Below are 24,246 nucleotides of genomic sequence, written 5' to 3'. Positions count from 1 at the left end.
TGACGTGTTTTATTTCTTGTTCATTGAGATCGTATCCATACTGTTTTTTACTCTTAGCAATTGAATCAGTCAAGACAACTAAAAAGGATCTAGACCTTTCCGTTGGAGTAAGGGAAGCCTACAGAGTTAATACTTCGATTGGTCCCTTTAAACACTTCTTGCCATTTCATTTAATAGCAATGTACTTAATGGCAGATTGCCGGTCTTCAGGTAGTCCCATCTATGAAAGTTGCCATCGGTGGATTCTAATTTAACTTGTCAAAGGGAGCCCTTATGCTCACCAGGTTAACGTCAAAATAAATTTAAACTTAATATTTTTGTGGGTTTTTTCTTTACTGTTTGAAACAGCAGGTGATGGTAGATTGGTATTACAGAAGCAAAAGGTGCAACAAGCCATGTGCCTTTTCCAATCCTATGACACCCCATTGAGTGTCGGTCACTAATGTCAGTTGCTTACGTTGAAGGCTTTTTCACTCATCTGGCCTTAGGACAAATCTGTATACTTTCCTACATCCTCTACTGTGTGCCTGTGTGTATTACTGCTTTTAACACTTTCAAATTACAGTACTTAATTTTAAAAATTCTGACATGCTGATCCTGAAACACATGTTGAAAAACAGGCACTTTCTGGATGTTGACTTGTAGTCTAGCTCTTTGACAACCGTGTTGAGCTGAGGAAGGGAAGAGGCGCTTGTGTGTGCTGAAGTGTGACATTCTTTGAACATGTCAAATCTCTTGTGTAAAGTCCAGATTTTTTTTTAATCTATTTCATTATGTCTTCTTATACTGGGCATTACCTGTTTATAATTAGTATTGTTCTTTTTGTGGGGGAGTGATGTCTAAAAGCTAAACTGAAGCCATACTGATAGGATTTGTGTAGTTCCGTTAGACTGGAAACAAAGTCTTGAGTATGCTAAACTAAGGTGATGTAAATTAGATACACACAACTTTTAAAAATCAAAAGTCAACCACAGTCCAATCTGCAATTTAAAGGTATGTTTTACCCTATTAAATTGTTATTACTGACTACACTGCCGTAAGCTTTGGTTTCAATGTGTTGTCTTTTTAAAGCGGCTCGATACTTGTACAGGTTAAGGTTCAGTGTAAATTTGTAGGATGTTTTTGTCTCCCTACTGGAATTTACCATAAAGAAAAATGGTTTGTATAGAAGACAGCTTGTTTTCTGCTGCTCCAGAGATTAGAACATGAACCACTGGATTCAAATTACAGGAAAGGCAATTCCACCTAAAGATTGAGAAGAACCTTTTGACTGTAAGAGCTGTTAAAGAGGGGAATGGCTTGCCTCAGAGTGTGGGGGACTCCACCTTTGGAGGTCTTTAAACAAAGGTTGGACGGGCATCTTTCAGGAGTGCTTTAGCTGTATATTGCTGCATGGCATGGAACTGAACTAGATGGAGCTTGCAGTCCCTTCTTCAACCCTATGGCTCTCCATAAATATTACTGGATGAGCCAGTGAGTGTGCACAGGTAGGTTCGTATTTGCCGCCAACCATCTACTTGCCATTGATTTTGTAATAAAAATTTTGCAATAGTATCACATTATTAAGATGATGTGCTTCAAAGGGAAAGGACTAAACTTTGAAAACTAGATAGAAATTCTTGCTTCTAAACTCATTGTAACTGCCCTTGTTACTTGGAAACAATAGCTATTCTATAGTTGGGATACTGTACAAGGTTAATTTAGCTGGTTCACATTGCTGACTCATATTCAATTTTTCTACTACGTCTCCTAGATCCCTTTCACAGGTGTCTCTATTTCTGGGCACTTCATTTTTTCTGCCTATATGCAATACCTCACATTTCTCCCAGCTGAAATTCATTTTGTTAGCTTTGGTTCAGCTTTCTAAGCTATTCAGGTCATTTTGAATTTTGATCCCCTCCTCTGGGGTATTAGCTACTTCTAATTTGGTGTCAAATTTGATAAGCATGCCCTCTGTTTCATCCAAGTCATTGATAAAGATGTTGAATAGCACTGGGCCCAGGACAGAATCCCACCTCAGCAAACCAGTTAAGTGTTGGGGAAAGTGGCATGGGCATTGGTGATGGTGGTGTTTAGGATGCCTGATCCTGAAATTCAAAACAAGGAAACATTTTGTCCATGTACAGAAGAATTCCAGGTGTGCTAAAGCTAATATTAAGCCCAACCAGAATAAACCATTTAAAATTATTTTTTACTTTTGTACTGCGCCACGTATTTTGATAACAGTATATAAATAGTTAAGAATAATGACGGACAGGATTTGTTAGTCACTTGATTTCTGTCTAACAGATGAAATCAAGTTTAGTTCATTTCAGTGAGTTTGCTTCAGTTGCCATGAACATTGGATTTACCATAAAGCTGTGATGGATCAGAACAAAGGCCTGTTTGGTCCAATTAGTTTCCAGTGGTGGTCAACCAGAGGTCCACTTCTACCATGCATTCCAAAACTGCTGGTATTCAGAGACATACTGCTTCTGATGCTAGATGCAACACATAGTCATGAATAGTAGCTACTTGAATTGCTTATGCTCCACAAATTTGTCAAACCCTGCATTATAGCTGTCCAAATGGGGGAGCATCTCTGATAGCTGAAAACATTTAACTATGCACTGTATTGAGAAATATTATATTTTCTCCTAAATCTCCATCATTCATCATCAAGTGGTAATGCCTGGTGTTCCAGTACTGTGAGTATGAGAGAAGCTCTCTAACCACTTAAGAAAAGAAACATGCAATTCTGGTTATATTTTAAAATACTGTATTAAATCAAGGGTCAGCAACTGCAATTTTTTGCCTCCATGACCCACCCATTGGGCTCACAAATGCAAAATAGTTTGGAAACCAAAATGGAGGTGGCCCAAAGTTTTGGTTTAATTTCCTTTGACTGCATCCCACTTTGAATAACTGGTATAAATCCACTTGTAAAGCACCATGTATACTGATTTTTACAAGTAATTTGAAGTGGTTTAGCTGCAAATAACTGGCGATAATAAGAACGGGTAGCCATTTAGAAATTTCAAGAGAATGGCTCCCAATGCTTTGCCAATTTCTACACCCTTCAAAGTGAGGACTCTTTAGAATTTTAACATGAATCAGGTGGTTACATTTTTGGAGTCTACTACCTGATTTGTCAGTATGTGGATAGGCGCTACATGGCTAAAAATTCTCTCACTGGTGGTAGGCAGTTGAGGAGAAATCTTTATACATAGACCTGGCCATAGACGAGAAAGTCCAGCAACTGGAAGCCCAGGTATCTACACTTCAGCATCATAGGGAGCAAGAGGTTTTCCTGACCAGAATGGACCAGAAGTGTGATGGTTGTGGGGAACTCCTTGCTGAAGGGTACAGAAGCAGTGGTTTGTGGGCCCAACAAGATGTCTTGGAAGGTGTGCTTTCTCCCTGGGGCAAAGATCTGTGATGTGACAGAGAGGCTGACAAGACTTGTCAAGCCTATTGACTGTTACCCCTTTCTTTTGGTTCATGTGGGAACCAATGACATTGCAAGGCACAGCCGTCAGAATATCAGACGGGACTATGAGGCTCTGGGTAGGAAGTTGAAAGAGACGGATGCACAGGTTCTCATCTCATCTCTTCTCCCAGTCGAAGGGCATGGTCCAGGAAGGGAGAGGAAAATAGCAGAGGTGAATAACTGGCTTCACAGATGGTGCCGCCAAGAACGATTTGGATTTTTGGATCATGGTCTGAAGTTCCATGAGGAGGGACTTCTGGCAACGGATGGGTTGCATCTCATGCCAGTTGGAAGAAATGTTTTTGCCAACAGTCAAGAATTTGATCAGGAGGGCTTTAAACTGAGTTATGTGGGGGAGGGAGACAGTATTCTGGAAGGGAAAAGGGCTGGAGAAAATAGTCAAACTGTCATAGAGGGAACAAGACAAACAGTGCAAGGACCCAAAAGTGGGAGGCAAAAAAAAACATGCACAGGCAGCAAGTCAAGGGAACACATGGTCTTCAATGTCTCTACACTAATGCACAGAGCATGGGAAATAAGCAAGATGAACTTGAACTGCTAGTACAACAAAGCAAATATGACATAATAGGCATCACTGAAACCTGGTGGGATGAGTCTCATAATTGGAATGTGGAAATAGAGGGGTATAACCTTTTTAAGAGAAATAGGCCAAACAGGAAAGGAGGAGGAATAGCCTTATACGTCAGGGACATTTACACCAGTGAAGAGGTCCAGGACATCGATTCTGGAAGCCAGGTGGAGAGCATCTGGATAAAAATTAAAGGGGAGGGAAACAACAAGGATGTTATTGTGGAAGTCTACTACAGACCCCCGAGTCAGATGGAGGAATTGGATGATACCTTTCTAGAACAGATGACCACACACTCAGAAGGGAGAGATGTAGTAGTGATGGGTGACTTCAACTATCCTGATATTTGCTGGAAGGCAAACTCAGCCAAATCCTCATGGTCTAGCACATTCCTCACTTGCCTCGAAGACAATTTCATTGTCCAAAAGATAGAAGAGGCAACAAGAGGATCAGCTATTTTGCATCTGATCCTAACCAACAGGGATGACTTGGTTAATGAGGTGCAAGTGGTGGGATCCTTAGGTGGAAGTGACCATGTTCTCCTGGAGTTTGTTATACAATGGAAAGGAGAAGCCAGGCATAGTCAGACACACATTCTAGACTTTAGGAGAGCGGATTTGAGTAAACTTAGACAAATACTGGGGGTGATCCCATGGTCAGGAATACTAAAAGATAAGGGAGTTCAGGATGGATGGGAGTTTCTTAAAAGGGAGATACTGAAGGCATAATTTGAATCAGTTCCAGTTAGGAAGAAAAATGGGAGATGTCTCAAGAAACCAGGATGGATGACTAAGGAACTTTCAACTGAGCTAAGTTTGAAACGGAACATGTATAAGAAATGGAAAAATGGAGAAATCACCAAAGAGGAATTCAAACAAATAGCGAGCCTGTGTAGAGATAAAGTCAGAAAAGCTAAAGTGCAGAATGAACTCAGGCTTGCTAGAGAGATTAAGAACAACAAAAAGGGCTTTTTTGGATATGTCCGCAGCAAAAGGAAGAAGAAGGAAACGGTAGGGCCACTGCATGGAGAAGATGGCAAAATGTTAACAGAAGACAGAGAAAAGGCAGAATTACTCAACACCTTCTTTGCCTCAGTCTTCTCAGAAAAGGAAAAGGGTGCTCAACCTGAGGATAATGGAGCAGAGGACAGAATAGGGGAATTTCAGCACAGAATAAGTAAAGAGATAGTACAGGAATATCTGGTTAATCTAAATGAATTTAAGTCTCCAGGACCAGATGAACTACATCCAAGGGTATTAAAAGAACTGGCAAATGTAATATTGGAACCATTGGCAATAATCTTTGACAACTCCTGGAGAACAGGAGAAGTCCCCGCAGACTGGAGGAGGGCAAACGTTGTCCCCATCTTCAAAAAGGGAAAAAGGAGGATCCCAACAATTATCATCCAGTTAGTCTGACATCAATACCAGGAAAGATTCTGGAGCAGATCATTAAACAGAGAGTCTGTGAACATTTAGAAAGCAATGCCATAATCACAAAAAGTCAACATGGGTTTCAGAGAAACAAATCATGACAGACAAATCTGATCTCTTTCTTTGACAAAATTAGCAGCTTGTTAGATGAAGGGAATGCTGTGGATATAGTATATCTTGATTTCAGTAAGGCCTTTGACAGGGTTCCCCATGAAATTCTTGCAAACAAGCTTGTAAAATGTGGGCTAGACAAGGCAACTGTTACATGGATTTGTAACTGGTTGACTGGCCGAAGCCAAAGAGTACTCAATAATGGCACCTTTTCATCCTGGAGAGAAGTGACCAGTGGGGTCCCACAGGGCTCTGTCCTGGGCCCAGTACTGTTCAACATCTTTATCAACAACTTGGATGACAGAATTGGGGGCATACTTATCAAATTTGCAGATGACACCAAATTAGGAGGAATAGCTAATACTCCAGAGGACAGGATCAAAATTCAGAATGACCTGAATAGACTAGAAAGCTGGGCCAAAACTAACAAAATGAAATTCAACTCGGAGAAATGTAAGGTACTGCACTTAGGGCGGAAAAATGAAAAGCACAGATATAGGATGGGGGACACCTGGCTGAATGAAACTATGTGTGAAAGGGATCTAGGAGTCCTAGTAGACCACAAGTTGAACATGAGTCAACAATGTGATGCGGCAGCTAACAAGGCCAATGCGATTTTAGGCTGCATCAATAGAAGTATAGTCTAGATCAAGGGAAGTAATAGTGCCACTCTATTTTGCTTTGGTCAGGCCTCACCTGGAATATTGTGTCCAGTTCTGGGCACCACAATTCAAAAAGGACATTGAGAAACTGGAGCGTGTCCAAAGGAGGGCGACAAAAATGGTGAAGGGTCTGGAAACCATGTCCTATGAGGAATGACTTAGGGAGCTGGGGATGTTTAGCCTGGAGAAGAGTAGGTTAAGAGGTGATATGATAGCCCTGTTTAAATATTTGAAGGGATGTCACATTAAGGAGGGAGCAAGCTTGTTTTCTGCTGCTCCAGAGAACAGGACCCGGAACAATGGATGCAAGCTACATCAAAAGAGATTCCACCTCAACATTAAGAGGAACTTCCTGACAATAAGGGCTGTTTGACAGTGGAACACACTCCTTCCTCGGAGTGTAGTAGAGTCTCCTTCCTTAGAAGTGTTTAAGCAGAGGCTGGATGGACATCTGTTGGGGATGCTTTGATTTAGATTTCCTGCATGGCTGAATGGGGTTGGACTGGATGGCCCTTGGGGTATCTTCCAACTCTAGGATTCTATGATTGCTTTTCTCTCATTACGCAGAATAATGCAGCAGCTTTGGGGTGTCATGAATTTGCTGTGCTGGTTACATACCTTGTTAGGCATGTATATTTACAGTTTGGAAGACAAACTGGTACTCATGCAAGTTTTAGTTAGGTAATATATTGCTACAGAGCCTAGAATATGAAATAGTAATGAATTCATATTAGAAGAGGTTCCACCTAAACATTAGAAATAGACTTCCTGACTGTAAGAGCTGTTTGCCAGTGGAATGGAGGATGGTGGACTGTCGTTCTGTGGTGGTGTTTATACAGCTTGGATGGACATCTTTCAGGGGTGCTTTAGTTGTGCATTCCTGCATGGCTAAGGGCCAGACTAGATCCCCTTGAGTCACTTCCAACTCTAGGACACCATTTGCTGCTCTGCTTCAAGCAGAAAAATGGCTTTGTCTGTGCTTGTAGAAATGTAGCCTCTTGGAGACATTGGGTTGACCTTTGTGCATGCAAAACATATGCTCTGCCACATCAACCTATTGCCCTCCAAATGTTTTGGACTGCTGTTTTTTGTCAGCCACAGTCAACATGGTTAAGAGTCAAGGATGACAGGAGCTGTAGCTGAAAACAGCTAGGCAGACTCCAGATTGAGGGAAGCTGATGTTATTGATTCATTGACTGAAAGGTGGCATCCCTATTAAATATGTCTATTAATTTATGGGAAAGAGAGGCAGATAGGCAAAATTAGCATCCATGGGGTTGTGCTTCCCAACTTCCTGACAGTAAGGGCTGTTCGACAGTGGAACAAACTCCCTCGGAGTGTGGTGGAGTCTCCTTCCTTAGAAATCTTCAAACAGAGGCTGGATGGCCATATATCGGGGATGCTTTGATTGAGAGTTCCTGCATGGCAGGGGGTTGGACTGGATGGCCCTAGCGGTCTCTTCCAACTCCATGATTCTATGATTCTACCCCACACCATAGTATTGCTTCTCGCAGAACAGATCCCAATCTCTTTTTTGAGTAGCGTGCAACACAATCAGAGCTCTTGAATTTGAACAGATTAATGCCATATTATCATGTATAGAAAACACACAAGGGTATGTACAGATATCCCCTTTCTGGATACTGTTAGTGATCTGGTTGCCCTGGGCTGTGTTATATATGTTAAAAATGGTCACCTTTCTGGGCGTTGAGGAAAAACCTTGACAACTCCCACCTCTGATCTGCTGTTCTCCTTTTGAAGAAGTGGTATTCAAAGATTCCCATTTTTCGAAATGTTCTGGTCAGCAGAATGGTTTTGGATTATGTGCATACCACACATCAGCTTTCTAAGTCACATGGAAATCCCTGAACATTTTTCATAGGCCCTCAAGTCAATGAGTCATCCCTGAGCATCTTTTGCGTGTGCTGGGGGTGGTGAAGTGATGCCTTGATGCTCTCGTAATGCTTTGGAACAGGTATGATGGATATTTTGTCATGTCAACTGCAGCATTCCTTCACACATCATCTGTCGTGTGGTTTATTACCGGACGTTATTAATTGTATCTACCTGCTGGTACATTTTTGCAAAGTGATAGAAAACACAGAATACATTGCATTAACACCACTACCACCTGAAGAAGCTAACAATCTGACAACCTTGAAAGCAATGGTGAAAGAATAAATGAAATATTACAAAACTCAGTGAATATAAATAGCAGAATTCATATATCAAACAGAGGGAGATATGTGTAAGATCATATTGAGCAAATGCAATGAAGCTTATAAACTGTCCTTAACGCATCTGTCCCTCCACTGCATGGCTTTACAAGCAAAAGATTGTTGTTGTTGTTGTTGTTGTTATTATATCCCACCTTTCTCCCAGTATAGGGACTCAGTAGTGATGTAGTGATGTGTTAGAAGATACAGGGTCACATTCATAATGTTCTCAGAATAAAATGCAAAACATGCCTATCTACCAAGCTTGAGGTGTAGATGATCTTCTGACATTTGTTGTATTATTTTGGGTGAGAACAACAAAAGTTATCCCAAAGAGTTCCAACTGAACTGGGACTGGACTGGGAGAATGGGCTTTAAACACTGTAAATGACAATTAAGTGAAAAGATGTGTAAAATGGTGCATCTTGGGACAAAAAGGAAAAAAAAACCCAGCTTCACGCATACACTGAAGGGATGTGAGCTAGGAGCAAGTGACCAAGGAAAAATGTCAAGCCAGGTGTGGCTGCTGCTGTAGAAAAAGGCAAATTCCAAGTTGGGCATAATTTGAAAATAAATTATAAATAGCACCAACAATATCAGACAGTGCCAGCTGAGAGCCCAGGAAAAGGTGAAGTTAATGTATAATAATAATTGTAATTACATCCGTCCCTCCACATTCTCTGGGCTTAGGGGCCCAGCACCCCTGTGAATGTGGAAAAGCCACACACGACAAAAACATCCAAGAGAACACCTCTCTAGGAATGTTTAGGTTTTCCAGTGCAACTCTGTGGTCAACCTCTGCCAGACACTAACCACCGAATTGCATTGGAGGAGCTACAAAGGCCTAGCGGAGGGTCCTCTTTAGGAATCTCTAGGTCCCTCAGTGTGACTTTTGGTTCAAGTTGAGCCTAGAATTGCGCTGGAGGACCTAGATATCCCTAGATACAATCTGTGAATAATCAAGTCTGCAAAAGTCAAAGTTGCAGATGTGGAGGGATGAGTGTATAGTGATTAAGAGTCTCAGACCAGCAGTGCCAGCTGTGAGCCCAGGAAGAAGTGAAGTTAAAGAACGTATATTATTATTATTATTATTATTATTATTATTATTATTATATTCTTTAAGTTCACCTCTTGCTGGGCTTGCAGCTGGCACTGTTGAGAACCTTCCCAGTGACTTGGTTAGAATTATTACTATTATTATTATACATTATTTAACTTCACCTCTTCCTGGGCTGGCAGCTGGCACCTCTGGTCTGAGAACCTTCCCAGTGACTTGGATAGAATTATTATTGTTATTATTATTATTATTATTATACCTTCTTTAACTTCTCTTCCTGGGCTCGCAGCTGGGACTGTTGAGAACCTTCCTAGAGACTTGGTTGGAATAATAATAATTAGGATAATCATGATGCCTTCTTTCACTTCTCTTCCTGGGCTTGCAGATGGCACTGCTGGTCTGAGAACCTTCCTAGTGATTTAAAAGAGATTCCAGCTCAACATGAGGAGGAACTTCCTGACAGTGAGGGCTGTTCGACAGTGGAACACACTCCTTCCTTGGAGTATAGTGGAGTCTCCTTCCCTGGAGGTCTTTAAGCAGAGGCTGGATGGCCATCTGTCAATGGGGATGCTTTGATGGAGATTTCCTGCATGGCAGAATAAAGGGGTTGGACTGGATGGCCCTTGGGGTCTCTTCCAACTCTAGGATTCTGTGATGATGGTGATGGTGATGATGCCTTCTTTCACTTCCCTTCCTGGGCTGGCGGCTGGCCCTGTTGAGGACCTCGCCAGTGACTTGCTTGGCACCCTTTGGGGCCTCCAAGGGCCCAAAGGGCTTTCTGTGCCAAGGGGTCGGTCTGGATCCCTCTTCTGGGCCTTCCCAGCCTTGCCTTGCTGCTGCTGCTGCTGCTGCTGCTGGCGAGGGAGGGCCTGGCGCCAGGCGCCCTGTGGAGGGACCCTGCTGGGCCGGAGGAGCCTCCTTCTTGGCGGTGCCACCTTAAGGGGCTGGTTGGCATCCAGGCGAGTGGGTAGGCCTCGGTGGGTGGGATTTCCTGCGCTGGAGAGGTCAGCTGTTCTCCTCCATCCCTCTTTTCTCTCTCACTCCCCCCATTTTCTGTCTCATTCCCTCTCTCTCTCTCTCTCTTTCCTGCCCCTTTCCCCTTCCCCTCTGCATCGCCCAGAGCCTCCTCCTTCCCCTCTTCCTCTCTCTCTCTCTTTCGGGCTCCCTCTTCCTCCCCTTCTTCCTCAGCCCCAGCTCTCTCCCTGGATGCCGAGCTCCGGGATGTGGAAGCCACAGGATGCCCGACAGCATTGGAAAAAGGTTTAAACCCACCAAATACATCCCGGTCGCCACCGCCGCCGCTTTGCTCGTGGGCTCCAGCACTTTGTTCTTCGTCTTCACGTGAGTCGGGCGGCGATCGCGATCCAAGAAGGCGGGAGAGCGGGGGCTTTCGGGGGGAGGGAGGCTGGGCTGCTGCTGCTGCTGCTGCTGCTCCTGAGGCCCCTCAGCCGCTTCGCCTTCCTCTTGCACTTGGGAGGAGAGAGAGAGGGGGCCTGGGCTGGCCCTGCCTTCCATCCTGTCCCCTCCTTTCCCCTCAGCCTGGAAGAAGCCTCTCGTCCCAGGGAATGGAGCCTGCTCCCCTTCCCTGCCTCTCCTGCGAAAGGAAAAGCAAGGCAGCCTGGAGCCTGGCTGGGCCTCCTTTCCTCCAGTAGCCCCTCAGGCCCACCTCATAGAGCGGGGGTCCCTTTCCCGCCTTTCCCGCGCCCCTCCAGGCTGGGGCTAGGCCTCTCTCTCTCCCCTCCTCCCCCCTCAGGCTCCCCTCAGCTCTGGGGACCCCACTTCCCGCCTTTCCTCCATCCCCCCCAAAGTCCCCTCAGCTCTGGGAGGGGGGGGCTGCAATTCCCACCTTTCCTCGACCCTCAAGTTTGGGGCTAACACTCCTGCCTTTCCTCGACCCCCCAGGTCCCCTCAGGGGTGGACACTACAATTCCCTCATTTCTTGGACCCTCAGGGTCCCCTCAAATGGGGAGACTGCAATTCCCTCCTTTCCTGGATCCCAGAGTCCCCTCAAATGGGGAGACTGCAATTCCCTCCTTTCCTGGACCCTCAAGGTCCCCTCAAATGGAGAAACTGCAATTCCCTCCTTTCCTGGACCCTCAAGGTCCCCTCAAATGGAGAAACTGCAATTCCCTCCTTTCCTGGATCCCAGAGTCCCCTCAAATGGGGAGACTGCAATTCCCTCCTTTCCTGGATCCCAGAGTCCCCTCAAATGGGGAGACTGCAATTCCCCCCTTTCCTGGATCCCAGAGTCCCCTCAAATGGGGAGACTGCAATTCCCTCCTTTCCTGGACCCTCAAGGTCCCCTCAAATGGGGAAACTGCAATTCCCTCCTTTCCTGGACCCTCAAGGTCCCCTCAAATGGAGAAACTGCAATTCCCTCCTTTCCTGGATCCCAGAGTCCCCTCAAATGGGGAGACTGCAATTCCCTCCTTTCCTGGATCCCAGAGTCCCCTCAAATGGGGAGACTGCAATTCCCCCCTTTCCTGGATCCCAGAGTCCCCTCAAATGGGGAGACTGCAATTCCCTCCTTTCCTGGACCCTCAAGGTCCCCTCAAATGGGGAAACTGCAATTCCCTCCTTTCCTGGACCCTCAAGGTCCCCTCAAATGGAGAAACTGCAATTCCCTCCTTTCCTGGATCCCAGAGTCCCCTCAAATGGGGAGACTGCAATTCCCTCCTTTCCTGGATCCCAGAGTCCCCTCAAATGGGGAAACTGCAATTCCCTCCTTTCCTGGATCCCAAAGTCCCCTCAAATGGGGAAACTGCAATTCCCTCCTTTCCTGGACCCTCAAGGTCCTCTCAGTTCTGGGGGGTACAACTCCCTCCTTTCCTCGACCCTCAGGGTCCCCTCAGGGGTGGGGCTACAACCCCCATCATCCCCAGCTCCTGGCTGCAGAGAGTTGGAAGGGTAGCCTGACCAATGTGGAGTGGCCCTGATCTGTGGCAGAAGAAGGAAGGCTCCTGTGATGCAGTGAAATCCCCTCTCAAACACAACACCCACCCACCCCCACACACACACTATTTGGGGCTTGATCAAATCCTCCCTCTGCTTGTCTCTTGCCCCGAATTGCTGTGGGGCAGCTGCGGCAATGTTCATGTCAGCTTTGGGAGGTCTGTTCAGACCGACTGGCAAAAAGTCCTTTTTGTGGTGTTGTTGTTGTTGTTGAATGGAGGTCAGCCTGATGATGATCTGAGCTTTTAACCGTGCGGAAAACTGTGATTTCAGATGGTACGCCACCACTCCTGTGGAGTTCCTTTCTGCCTTGAAAATCACAACAGCAATTTGTATAATGGCTTGAAAGGTTTTTCTTCTGGGTAGGACCCCAAACAGAGGAGCATGCAGATTTCCGGAGGGGTCATCTGTATGTATGGCTAACCTCCCCCTGTTTTTGTTTTGTTCTGCATAAACCTGAATTAGGAATCTTTAAAGGGAATGGATGCAAGCTTGGCTTGGCCTATTTGCACGTACAGGAGGGGTCCTTCAATATTTTTGCTTGTCACAAACAACTCTATGTCACATTTTAAAAAGAAGATGGTCTTATTCTCCGTTTGTATGCGCTGTCCTATTTTTACATGACCTGAGCTGTAGGGAGCGCATATAAGAAAAGGCAAGTTTAGCTTGCTTTCGACTGCAAACGCGTTCTGCTTGTGTGTACACCCAGTGTAGGTTTTTATGTCCTTGGAGCCATTGAAACTTGATGCTTGACTGAGATGTTGACACGAGATGGAAAGATGCTGGTTCTGCTGCCTAGTTTCATAGCTTTTCAATGTGTTTGTTTGACACAAATAGCCTGTGTGTGGCATTAGTTCAATGAAAACAACTTTGGCAGAATTCAGTTTGCACTGTTTGGATGCAATACTCTGATAACTAGCCATGGAATAATTGTTTCCCTCTTCTCCCTTTGCTCCAATTTGCAGGCTTGTCTTCCGTCTATTTATAGGTGATGCATACAAGCAATCTTGCTGCCACCCAAAGCACTAGAAAAGCTGACATTTGGTTGCCTTCAGCCTGATGTTCCAAAGCAACATCCCTAGGTTATTTGTTTAAAAAAGCCCTTTTATTTCCATGTGAGCCTGCCTCTCTGCTAAGCTCAATATCAGAGGCTCCTTCTCAAGTGCCACTACCTTCTGCAAGAAGACTGTGACTTGAAGCAGGGCCTTTGGAATAGTGGCACTCCGTTGTGAAAAGCTATCCCCAGGTACACTGAGCCTTGTCTTTTTAGCTTCTCCTGGATTTTTAAGGAACAAGTTGATTTGGGCAGTTTCATGTCTGCCTTCTTTATGAGTTGATGTCTATTTTAACTGGCACTTGTTATTAATATACAGTCAGTCCTCGCCTTACGCGGGGGATCCGTTCCGGATCCCGCCGCGTAAGGCGAATTCCGCCTATGCTCGAGCCCCATTGGAAACAATGGGGCTTGTGCGCGGTGGCGCGCGGGGCGCAACGGGCACGCGCGCCCATTCAATTGAATGGGACGCGCCGCCCCTTCCACCCCGCGCGCGCCCCGCAGCTTGAGCGCGTATACTCAAGGCCGCGTATGGCGCGGGCGCACTGTACTAAAAAAATGGTTTCTGCTATATCCCTTGCCACTTGCTTTGGAAGCTTTCGGTGACAGGCATCTGAGACCTTTTTTAAGTGTTAGAAAATATGTCATAGTCTTTTCTAGAAGAGCAGCGTCTTGGATTCAGAAACTTTGATAACAGTGACTTTGACTCTGAGTACAAATCTGATTGTTTTAGCAATGTTAGGGCATGTGGAGAACTGATATTTTACATATATTTTGGACTGTCAGGTTTGTCACTGCTCAAATTGCTACTTCGACTTTGAGGATCCCCCCCCCATCCCCTTATCTACTGCTTTCTTACAGTTTGGACTGAATTTCTCAACAATGAGATCTATTTAGCAATTTCTTAGGAAAGACATTACTAGATTTCTCATTGATTTACTGAGAGGGCCAAGTCAGATATAATGATTTTAAAGTTACAAGAAGGTAGAGTTGGTGCAAACGTAATGCTTCTTGATAGTAAAAGCAGTTTGACAGTGGCACCAATTACATAGAGGAGGGTTTGGCTTATGCACTGGAGATCTTAAAGCAGAAGCTGAACAACCATGTTTGGGGGATGTAAGACCCCCACAATCCTGACTGATTCAGGGTGATACTATTTAAATATTTGAAGGCATGTCATATTGAGGAGGGAGCAAGCTTGTTTTCTGCTGCTCCAGAGAACAGGACCTGGAACAATGGATGCAAGCTACAGGAAAAAAGATTCCACTTCCACATTAGGAGGAACTTCTTGACAGTAAGGGCTGTTTGATAGTGGAAGATGATTCCTTGGAGAGTGGTGGGGTCTCCTTCTTTGGAGGTCTTTAAACAGAGGTTGGATTAATATCTGTCGAGGATGCGTTGATTGCGAGTTCCTGCATGGCAGGAGGTTGGATTGGATGGCCCTTGTGGTCTCTTCCAACTCTATGATACCATTCCAGAATCCATATGGCCATTTCTGTGGTGTGACACAGGAATATGTTGAACTAAGAATATCTTCTTACTCTAGGGCAAAGGTGGAAAGCATATTTTCAGCCCTAGGACTGAATTAAATTTCAGAGACGCTCTCAGGAGTAACATTCTGGTCTTGGGTGGTGTCAAAGGGAAAAGTTTGGGACCAAAAATACCAGCACATCTAACTTAAAGCTCCTGCTATCAGAGATGTATTTCAGCCTTTTGAAGGGTGGAGTGGGGGAATGTTGGGAACAAAAACTGGGAGACCACTAAAGGATGGTGTAATAAGAAAGGGGTACCACCATCAATCTTGACCATGCTATAACTGTTATTTCTTACTTGTTTCCATCCTTAGCTACAGCCGTCATGCATGATAACATTGAGGCAGAAGTGTAGCCACAAAGGAGCTAGTTGGGAATCTGTCACTTTTGGGGATATTCCAGGCCTCCCCCCCCCCAGCCTTTTGTTGAAAGCTTATGTTTTTAGGGCCTTTCAATTGCAGAGCCACAAGGGTTCGCTGTACATGCCCTGTTGCAGGAATGCATTTAAAAGGGACAGTGCTGCATCACCAAGTGGTGAGGGTGGCAATGCCCCAAAGAGAAACCATGACATCTCTCATGAGGATGAGTACAACATACACAAAACAGTCAGAGGGGGCATAGGGTGAAGAGGTGTGTGTGAAGGGGGGCATGACTGTACCTTACTGGCATCTGCATGGGAACACCACTGCTCTGATGCTCTGTTCTGGTAAAGTGCTGCACATGAGAATGTGTGCAGGTTCATAGGGATGGCTATCCAATGGGATGGCAGTCACTGATGGTTTGCTCCTGTGAAGATACACAGGGATAGTGGGGTGAACAGTAAAAAGAAAAAGGACCAGCAATGCAGCTTGAAGCCATGCCATGCCATACGCATTGCAGCTGCCTTGGGAGTGCGCGGTGTGGTTGGTGGGGTTTCAGTGTGGCTTCAGAAAAGGCAGCTTCAAGCTGCTTTTTCCTGCCCATCTGTTTTGCCTCTTAGTTAAATACACTAGTCACTTTTCCTACCCTGTTGTTGTCTATCTTCAAGTAGCTTCAAATAGACTTATGGTGACCCTGAGGCGGAATCTATCACGGGGTTTTGTGGGACTGAGAAAGTGTGACTTGCCCAAGGTCACCCATTGGGATTTCATGGCCAAGCAAGGAATCAAACCCTCATCTCCAGAGCTGTAGCCCAACACTCAAATGACTACACCATGCTGGCTGTCAATCTCTTACTCATGATTTTGACCTCCTACAACAAACCTGACAGAAATGTAGTTCAACCATACTCTGATCACTGGCAGGATGAACACCTTTTCCCCATGCAACTGATGCTCAGTAAACTAGGTTTAGGGAGGAGGAAGTTGCACTCGTGACAATAATGTCAAAATTGTGACAAAGTCCTTGTGAATATGAAACAGATTTACTCATCTGTACCTGTTTCGTATTCACAATTTCTACTTAAGTATACTTAACTAAAGATCGATACAGGATTCCTGTCTTCATTTTTAGTCTATGTTTCCCCAAACGTTTAACTACAGTGAACATGCTCCCAGTCCCAATTTTGTCCTTGGAGTAACCTGTGAGGTTGACTGGTCTGAGACTGTGCTAACTGGCCCAAATCCTGTACTGAACTTCAGAGCTGAGTAGTAATACTAATATGAGTTTGCTCAGACCAAATAAGAGAGTTCTTGTATTACACTGACTCTCAATGTAAGGGCGATATATGTATGGAATCAGTATGGTGCACTGGTTTGAGCGCTGGGCTGAGACCTAGGAACTGAGTGGATCAAGTTTCCACTCCTTCAGGGAGCTCTGGGATCTGTAGTCACTCTGTCTCAACTTTCGGGCTGTAAATTCTTGCTTGTCTTCTTTTTTGTGTGTGTGAAGTTTTCTCTTGCCAGTGAGACAGCAAGATACTGCTGTGAGTGATGAGAGTTTATGCATTTGTGAGATTGATTTGGATGCAAATTGGTGCAAACTACCATAGCTCCTGCATTGTTGCATGGCATTTATTTATTTATTTATATGCTGTCTTTCTTCTGGAGTAGGACCCAAGGTGGCTCACAAAAAGAATCAATTAAAACGTATTCATACAAAGTACTTTAAAAAAAGGATCATATTAAAACAGTTTAAAAAGTATTTTAAAATCATTTATAACACATACCAAAATTTAAAAAAAGAAATTAAAAAAAATTAAAAGCCTCAGATGGGTTGTTTGTCTCTTTTTCATTGATCAGACAGTCCTGTGTTTGGGGTCTGTGTGTGTGTGTGCATGTGTGCATGCATGCATGCATGCATGCGTACTTTCCTTCAGAAAGGGAAAAGACATTAGTTTTTCATTTTATGAGTTGGCCAGGTGCCATAAATAAAATTCAATTCAATTAGTTTTACACAATGAGCTTTTGCACAAATTATGGAACTGGGAAAAATGATTCTAGGCTGCATCTGCACTGCAAAAATAATCTGGTTTGACGCCGCTTTAACTGCCAAAAAGCTCTGGTGCCACAGCCAACTACATTTCTCAGAATTCCATAGCACTGAGCCATGGCAGTTAAAGTGGTGTCAAACCGGATTATTTCTGCAGTGCAGATGCAGCTCTAGTCTCATTCTCACACTGAAAGCTAGAACTCTTGCATCAAGAATAAGAAATTCTTCAAATATTCTTCACATCTTTACTTACCTTACTACACCACTGTGAGGATAAAATTGGGGTAGGACAAGGAGAGCTGTGTATGTCACCTTGAATTTATTGGAGGAAAAGGGGGATATAAATGGAACAAATAAATATTGGTTAAGGCCCAACTTTGATATGGGTCTGATCAAAACAAGTTGCTTTGCCTGAAAAAGAGCAACACGAACAATAGCTGGCTGGAAACATATCCAGGAGTAGCTGTGTTGCAAAGTACTTTAACATCCAACATTCATAAAACAGTTATACTTTTATTGGACCAACCAAAATGTATAATATATATGTCAGAAGCTGGACACTAGTTGTGGATTTCAGAATACTTATTTCTAATTCCTTCATCCAGGAGACATGAAGGGATGCCAGTGCACTTCTGAACACTGATAGTGAGCATGCATATTCTGGTTTATAGATATTTCCCCCCCTGTTTTATGTGTAATTTATCCTAAGTGGGAGCTGTGTTGATCTTTCTGCTGTTGGAGGAGACTTTCGTTTGTAAAATCACCACCTTATATTTTTGAGAAGTAAAACCTAGCATCTTGGCTAGTTGGCGGTTAAAAAAAAAGGTTTCTTCTATAGCTATTTCAAAACATGAAAAGTTTTTACGTATAACAGATACACCTATCCAGCAGAACTGGATGTCTGCTTTATTGCCACATGTGTGTATCTATATGTGATGCTGTAGATCATGTGTCCCTGGGGGGGAAAAGATTATGGAGGTTTTTTTCCCCAGCAGTGAATTTTTAGCATAGTTATCTGGCACTGACATCAGTGGAAATGTTTGTTCATTAGGTGCATTTGTATCCTGAGTTCAAGGCAGTTACATGGCTCTTCTTTCCTCTGCTTTATCCTCACAGCAGCACCCAACTGAGATAGGTCAGAGAGAGAGAGAGACTGGCCCAACGTCCATTTTGCAGCTCAGTGGGAATTTGAATCTGGATCTTTCAAGTCCTGGTACAACACTCTCACTGCTATACTACCCTACATGTATGGGCCAAGATATAGTTGTGCACTTTGGAATCCAGCAATGGTTGAACTGGGATTTACTTTCCTCAATCTTCCCACTGAAGCCCTGCATGGGGCAACAATACTACTCCAAGGGGATTCTAGCCCTCCAGACTAGGTTTTGGGTTTTGCTGGAGGCTACCGATTCTGAAGGATGCCGTGGGATCCACGCTGTGAAGACTCCCATTTCAGCAGGACTGTGAATCTACTTTGGGCTTTTGTCTGAACTGTAAAGGAGGTATTAAAGGTGGCTTATTTTGGAAATAGGGTTCAGCACCTTGGATACTTCCTTTAAAGTTGAAACTGAAGTCCTGAGCAGCTTCATCATCCTACTGACATGGTACTGTCGGTCTCTGTTGGAACCACTGGAATGTCATGCGTTCCCAACCCCTTCAGGAAACACACTGACAGGAGTTTATTCTCCTCAGCATTAATTCCCCTGCACCTTCCACCTTGGCTGCAAATTGTGGACTCTCAAAACGTGAAAATGCCAATTTGCACTACAGTTACAGTTTCCTATTTTCAACCCCTGAAATGACACTAGAGCGTTCTCCGACTCTTGGAAGCTCACTGGTCCTTGTTAGGTTCTTTAAACAAGAGCAGCAGCAGCAACAACAACAACAGACCACCTCTTTATCTTTTAATTTACAAACGGATATACATCTGTATGCCCAGGGAGTCCCTAGGGTACTAATAAGCTTCTGTCTTGGTTGTAAGTGGTCAATTTTTGCTTCCATGCTGACATTCAGCACCAAAGTTAAAATATTTCTTAGACCCATTTCAAACCAGCTTCATAACAGGATATGGAACTGAGACTGCTACTATCACCTTAATGGATGATCTTCACCAGAGCATTGACAAGGGGAGTGTGTTATTGCTAGTGCTTTTGGACCTCTCAGCAGCATTTGATACCATTGACCATGATATCCTTCTGGAACCCTTGACAGGTCTGAGAATTGGAGGCACTGTGCTTCAGTGGTTCCAGTCCTGTCTTTCTGGTAGATTGCAGATGGTACTTCTTGGGGACAGTTGCTGTTCAAAAAAGGAGCTGTTATATGGCATACCACAAGGTGTCATTCTATCCGCAGTGCTGTTCAGCATTACATGAAAGTACTGGGAGAGATTATCCAGCATATCGGGTGGGTGCTATCAGTATCCTGGTGACACCCAAATATATTTCTCCATGACTTAAAAAATAACTAGTGTTCCTCCTCTGAAGGAATGCCTGGAGAAGGTAATGGGTTGGATGAGGAAAAACAAACTGAAGTTGAATCTAGACAAGATGGAGATGAAGTACAATAATATCCCAAATCCACAAAACAATGGTATCTTTATTGGGCCAACCAAAATGTATAAAATACATGATGAAAGCTTTTGAAGTTCCACTGGCTTCTTCAACAGGGAAAGGTGTTAAAAATCATACCTGGCAAATACAAAGTGTTGGTTATTACCTTTAAAGTCCTACATGGTTTGGGGCCAGGTTACCTATGGGATTGCCGCCTCCTCCTGTACAATCTGCCCAAGGCACTCAGATCCTCTGAGGGACATTTACTCCCGTTATCCAGGACTAGGTTGGCAACTGTCAGCCAGAAGATTTTTTTCTTCAGCTGCCTTTAGACTGTGGGATGACTTGCTGGAAGAGATGCACCAGCTCAAGACACTGTTTGAATTTAAATCAGCAGTAAAGATCAGTCTCTTCCAACAGGCCTATCCAGATTATTTTCAAAATATGGTTGTTCAAGTATATATTGATGGATTTTAATATGTACTGAGTTTATTTTAACCGATGCTATGTGTTGCCTTGTTGTTGTTCCCCACTTCAATCCGCAGGGAGAGGCCTGTAAGAAATAAATCATTGCCATTGTTGTTGTATAAGCATGTATAGGGACACTGTTATAGTTCCAACAATCAGAAACATTAAAATCTTACCTAATCTGCCTGAGTTTCCTGTTATATCAGGGAACAAAAAGCTACTATAAAATAAGAGGCAAAGCAGTTCACGTTATCACTGGGTTACTGTTTATACCTGAGTGGCACTTTGAGAGGGATTAACTACACTTTACACACTATAAGATGTAATCTTCAATAAAATAAAACTAGTAATCACCGTTCTCCTCAGATCAAACCCAAAGATTCTCTTTGTTTGGTTCTCAGTGGTCCAATGATCCAGTGAGCTTAGCTGTGGGGAGCACTGGGTGACGTCAACTCTGGGCATGCTCATCTTCTTGTGGCGTGGCACATGAATCTGTGTGGAGTCCTTGGCATTTGACAGCAGTATCGCTGGACTTGATATATGCTCTTCCGGCAAAGTGTAAAGCATAAGCTTTCACATAGACACTGGGCTACGAGGTTCACAGGGAAAATATTGTGGTGGTGGTAATCATTTCTTGATACAAGATGGCAGCAATGACAGGACATATGCCTTCTTCTGTTTCTGGGTGAGGCAAAGGTTTGTTAGGATTTAACCGAATGTTGACAGTCTCAGCAGTCCAAATGAGTGCACTCACAGGTGGAGAACAGTTCTGAGTACTCCTTCCTTAAGAAAACCCTATGAAATCCATCGCATAAACACAAATTAACAGGGAATATGAAGCACACATACAAGCACATAGGCTAGGAATTCAAAGGATGGTGCTGGGGCCAAGAATGGTATTGTCCTCTAAACTAAGGCCATACCGCATCAAGGTGTCAAGTCTGCAGATCCAGCTGTTTTCTCTTTTCTCAGGCATATCAAGTGGTTTCTTGACTGGAAATACAGCCATGTTGGAAAAGTTGTGTTGCCCAGAATTGACATGTTTAGCAACATGTTCCAACTTTTTGGTGGAAATCATTCTGGTGGTGCTCGCTTACTTTTGTTCTTGAATCTTGTTTGCATACTGGTGGTGGTTTTCCCCACATATTGCGGCCATTCAGTCACATATATGACACCGCTGGGATTGTAAGCCATGTTTTGTTCACTGTGATGGATTTTGTCCGTTCTTCTGCTTTTAAAAATTAATGTTTCACATGGATATTCACAAGTGATGCAATGCCTGGATGTGCAGTAATGTGATCCAGGATTTTCAGTTAATATTTTATTGTATATCTCACTAGCAGCTTGTTTAGACTAGGTGGTTGACAGAAAGCAACAATAGGAACTTATTAATAGCTTTAGCAAGGTGATGTGAATTAACTATCAAGGGGTACTTTTATTTAATTGCCAAGTGGCAATTGGGAGATGATGGGTGGAAATCAGCCGCAAAAGGCACATGACCGTCTCATTTTTTTCGTCTCTCTCTTTTTTTTTTTGTAGAGGCGACACGCCGTAATGAATATAGTAGCCTGATGTGAGTGTATATATACAGACATAACACAGTTAACAGAGCTTTTGATAGCAAAGCTCCGTTTTACAAAGGCTCATCCTCTGTCTAGCTGGAGGTTTTTAAAATAGCATGAGCACTGTTGTTGCTGTGTACTTTCAAGTCATTCCTGACTTATGGTGACCCTAAAGCCATGGGTTTTCTTGGCAAGATTTGTTCAGAGAAGGTTTCCCATTGCCTTCCCTTGAGGCTGAGAGCATGTGACTTGCCCAAGGTCACCCGGTGGGTTTCTATAGCCGAGCAGGGAATCGAACCCTGGTCTCCAACGTATTTTTAAAAGCACCAAAATGGAAATCATAAGAAAAGCGGAGTCTGGTAAAAGAAAAAAAATCATCCCAGGATGAATTTTGGAAGCCTCCCTCAAATGTGTTAGTTTACTTATGCAAAGTTTATGTGGCCTTGTTATGAACAAAACATGTTCTGAAGTGTATTAAACTCTTCTTATTTTTTTGTGCAGTAGGAACCTACCCCTATTCTTGTCATCCTATTTCCACCGCTTTTGTTGGTGTGTTTGTTAGAAGTAATGCCTGGGAATACATCTCCTTTATTAACTTTACTAATCTGCATACATTCACACAGTACTGGAGATGGCCAGATTCCTTATTGGGGTTTCATGTAATCTTTCGCTTGCCTCATTAACTGAAATAAACCTTCCACTGTGTCTGAGGTGTCTTACGTTGTGACTCCAAGGCTCTGTGGAGATGGGCAACAGAATCAAAGCCAAAGGTTCTTGTCTAATGGAAATTCTATGTTAAGTGTAACCATTCCATTTACTCAGAAACTTACAACTTCTTTGATTATAATGAACGTATATGCACAGTACTGGGTTCTCTGGGATGGGGCAGATGTCTCTTGACCCTCCACCTCCCATTTCTTAAATTCACACGGAGCTTTCATACAGGAATGGTTTATTTAGGGTCCCAGTGGTTCCATGAGAGATGCGGTGGCTCAGTGGTTAAGATGCTGACTCTGTCAATTGCAAGGTTGGCAAGTCAAGACCCAAGTGCCGTGTGATGGAGTGAGCTCCTGTCACTAGTCCCAGCTTCTTCCAACCTAGCAGTTTGAAAGCATGTAAAAGTGTAAGTAGATAAATAGGTACCACTTTGGTGGAAAGGTAACAGCGTTCTGTGCAGTCATGCTGGCCACATCATCACAGAGTCATCTTTGACAGGGCTGGCTCCCTCAGCTTAGTAACGGAAATGAGCACACCACCCGCCCACACACACACAGTTGGACATGACTAGAAAATCATGTCAAAGGGGACATTTTTACCTTTACCTTTTAGTGGTCACTAGATTGCAGTGATTCTAATGGTAGTATCGAGTCAACATTACTGAGAGCCTGCTTCTGGATACAGTCTGGGAGCAAACCACTCAAAAGAGGGGAGGTAGAAGGAAAAACGCAGCCTCAAATCTTTCCAGCTGGCCATGAATTTTCTTCCCAATCCCCCTCAGTTTCCCTAGGGTCACAAGGTTCAGTTTAAAGATGTACAGTTGGCCCTCCACATTTGTGGCTTTGACTTTTGTAGATTTGATTATTTGTGGTTTTGATGAATGCATTTTATCTAGGAATCTCTATAAGTCTTCCAGTGCAACTCCGCCAGAAATTGACCATAGAGTTGTGCTGGAGAACCTAGAGATTCCTAGAGAAAAGATTCCTCTAGGCATTTGTAGGTCCTCCAGAACGATTCTATGAGCAACCTCTGTCTGATGTTAACTACTGAGTTGCACTGGAGGACCTTTGAAATCCCTAGAGAGGTGTTCTCTCAGGTAAAAAAGTATAGGGTTTTTTATTTGCATTTCTGCCACATTCACGGGGGTCCTTCACCCCGTAACCCCAGCGAATGGAGGGACCACAGTAGTCCCAATATGCTAACAGCTATTCTCAGTTAACACATTTTGTTTCTCTCTAGCCCCACGCATCCCTAACCAAAGTTTTAGGCCCATTATTTTTTTCTTCCACATATTCCATACCACCTTACTTAAAAGGAACCTGTATCTTTTCTTGAATGCCTTCATGGAGTTTAGAAAATGCCTGTAAAAGGCTCAGAAGTCAAGAATTTCCTATTATGTAGAAATATAGCAAACTATAGAAATATAGCAAAACACAATATCCCTGCTTATATGGAAATTCCGTTGG

General features: G+C 43.8%; 1 protein-coding gene across 1 annotated transcript in view; it reads left to right on the top strand.

The window, feature by feature from the left end:
• The first annotated feature begins 10,595 nt into the window (after nt 1–10,595).
• Nucleotides 10,596–24,246, top strand: part of ZDHHC8 (zDHHC palmitoyltransferase 8) — a 135,820-nt gene continuing 122,169 nt past the window's right edge. The window contains exon 1 of the mRNA XM_089489819.1: nt 10,596–10,878. Coding sequence (XP_089345945.1) covers nt 10,775–10,878 — 104 coding nt within the window. The 5' untranslated portion in view covers nt 10,596–10,774. The remainder of the gene's footprint in view (nt 10,879–24,246) is intronic.

The sequence above is a fragment of the Sceloporus occidentalis genome, unplaced genomic scaffold (assembly GCF_023333645.1).
Source record: "Sceloporus occidentalis isolate IW3139 unplaced genomic scaffold, rSceOcc1.0.p SCAF_41, whole genome shotgun sequence".
In the NCBI taxonomy this organism is placed as follows: Eukaryota; Metazoa; Chordata; class Lepidosauria; order Squamata; family Phrynosomatidae; genus Sceloporus; species Sceloporus occidentalis.
This window is presented reverse-complemented; position numbering and strand designations above follow the sequence as displayed.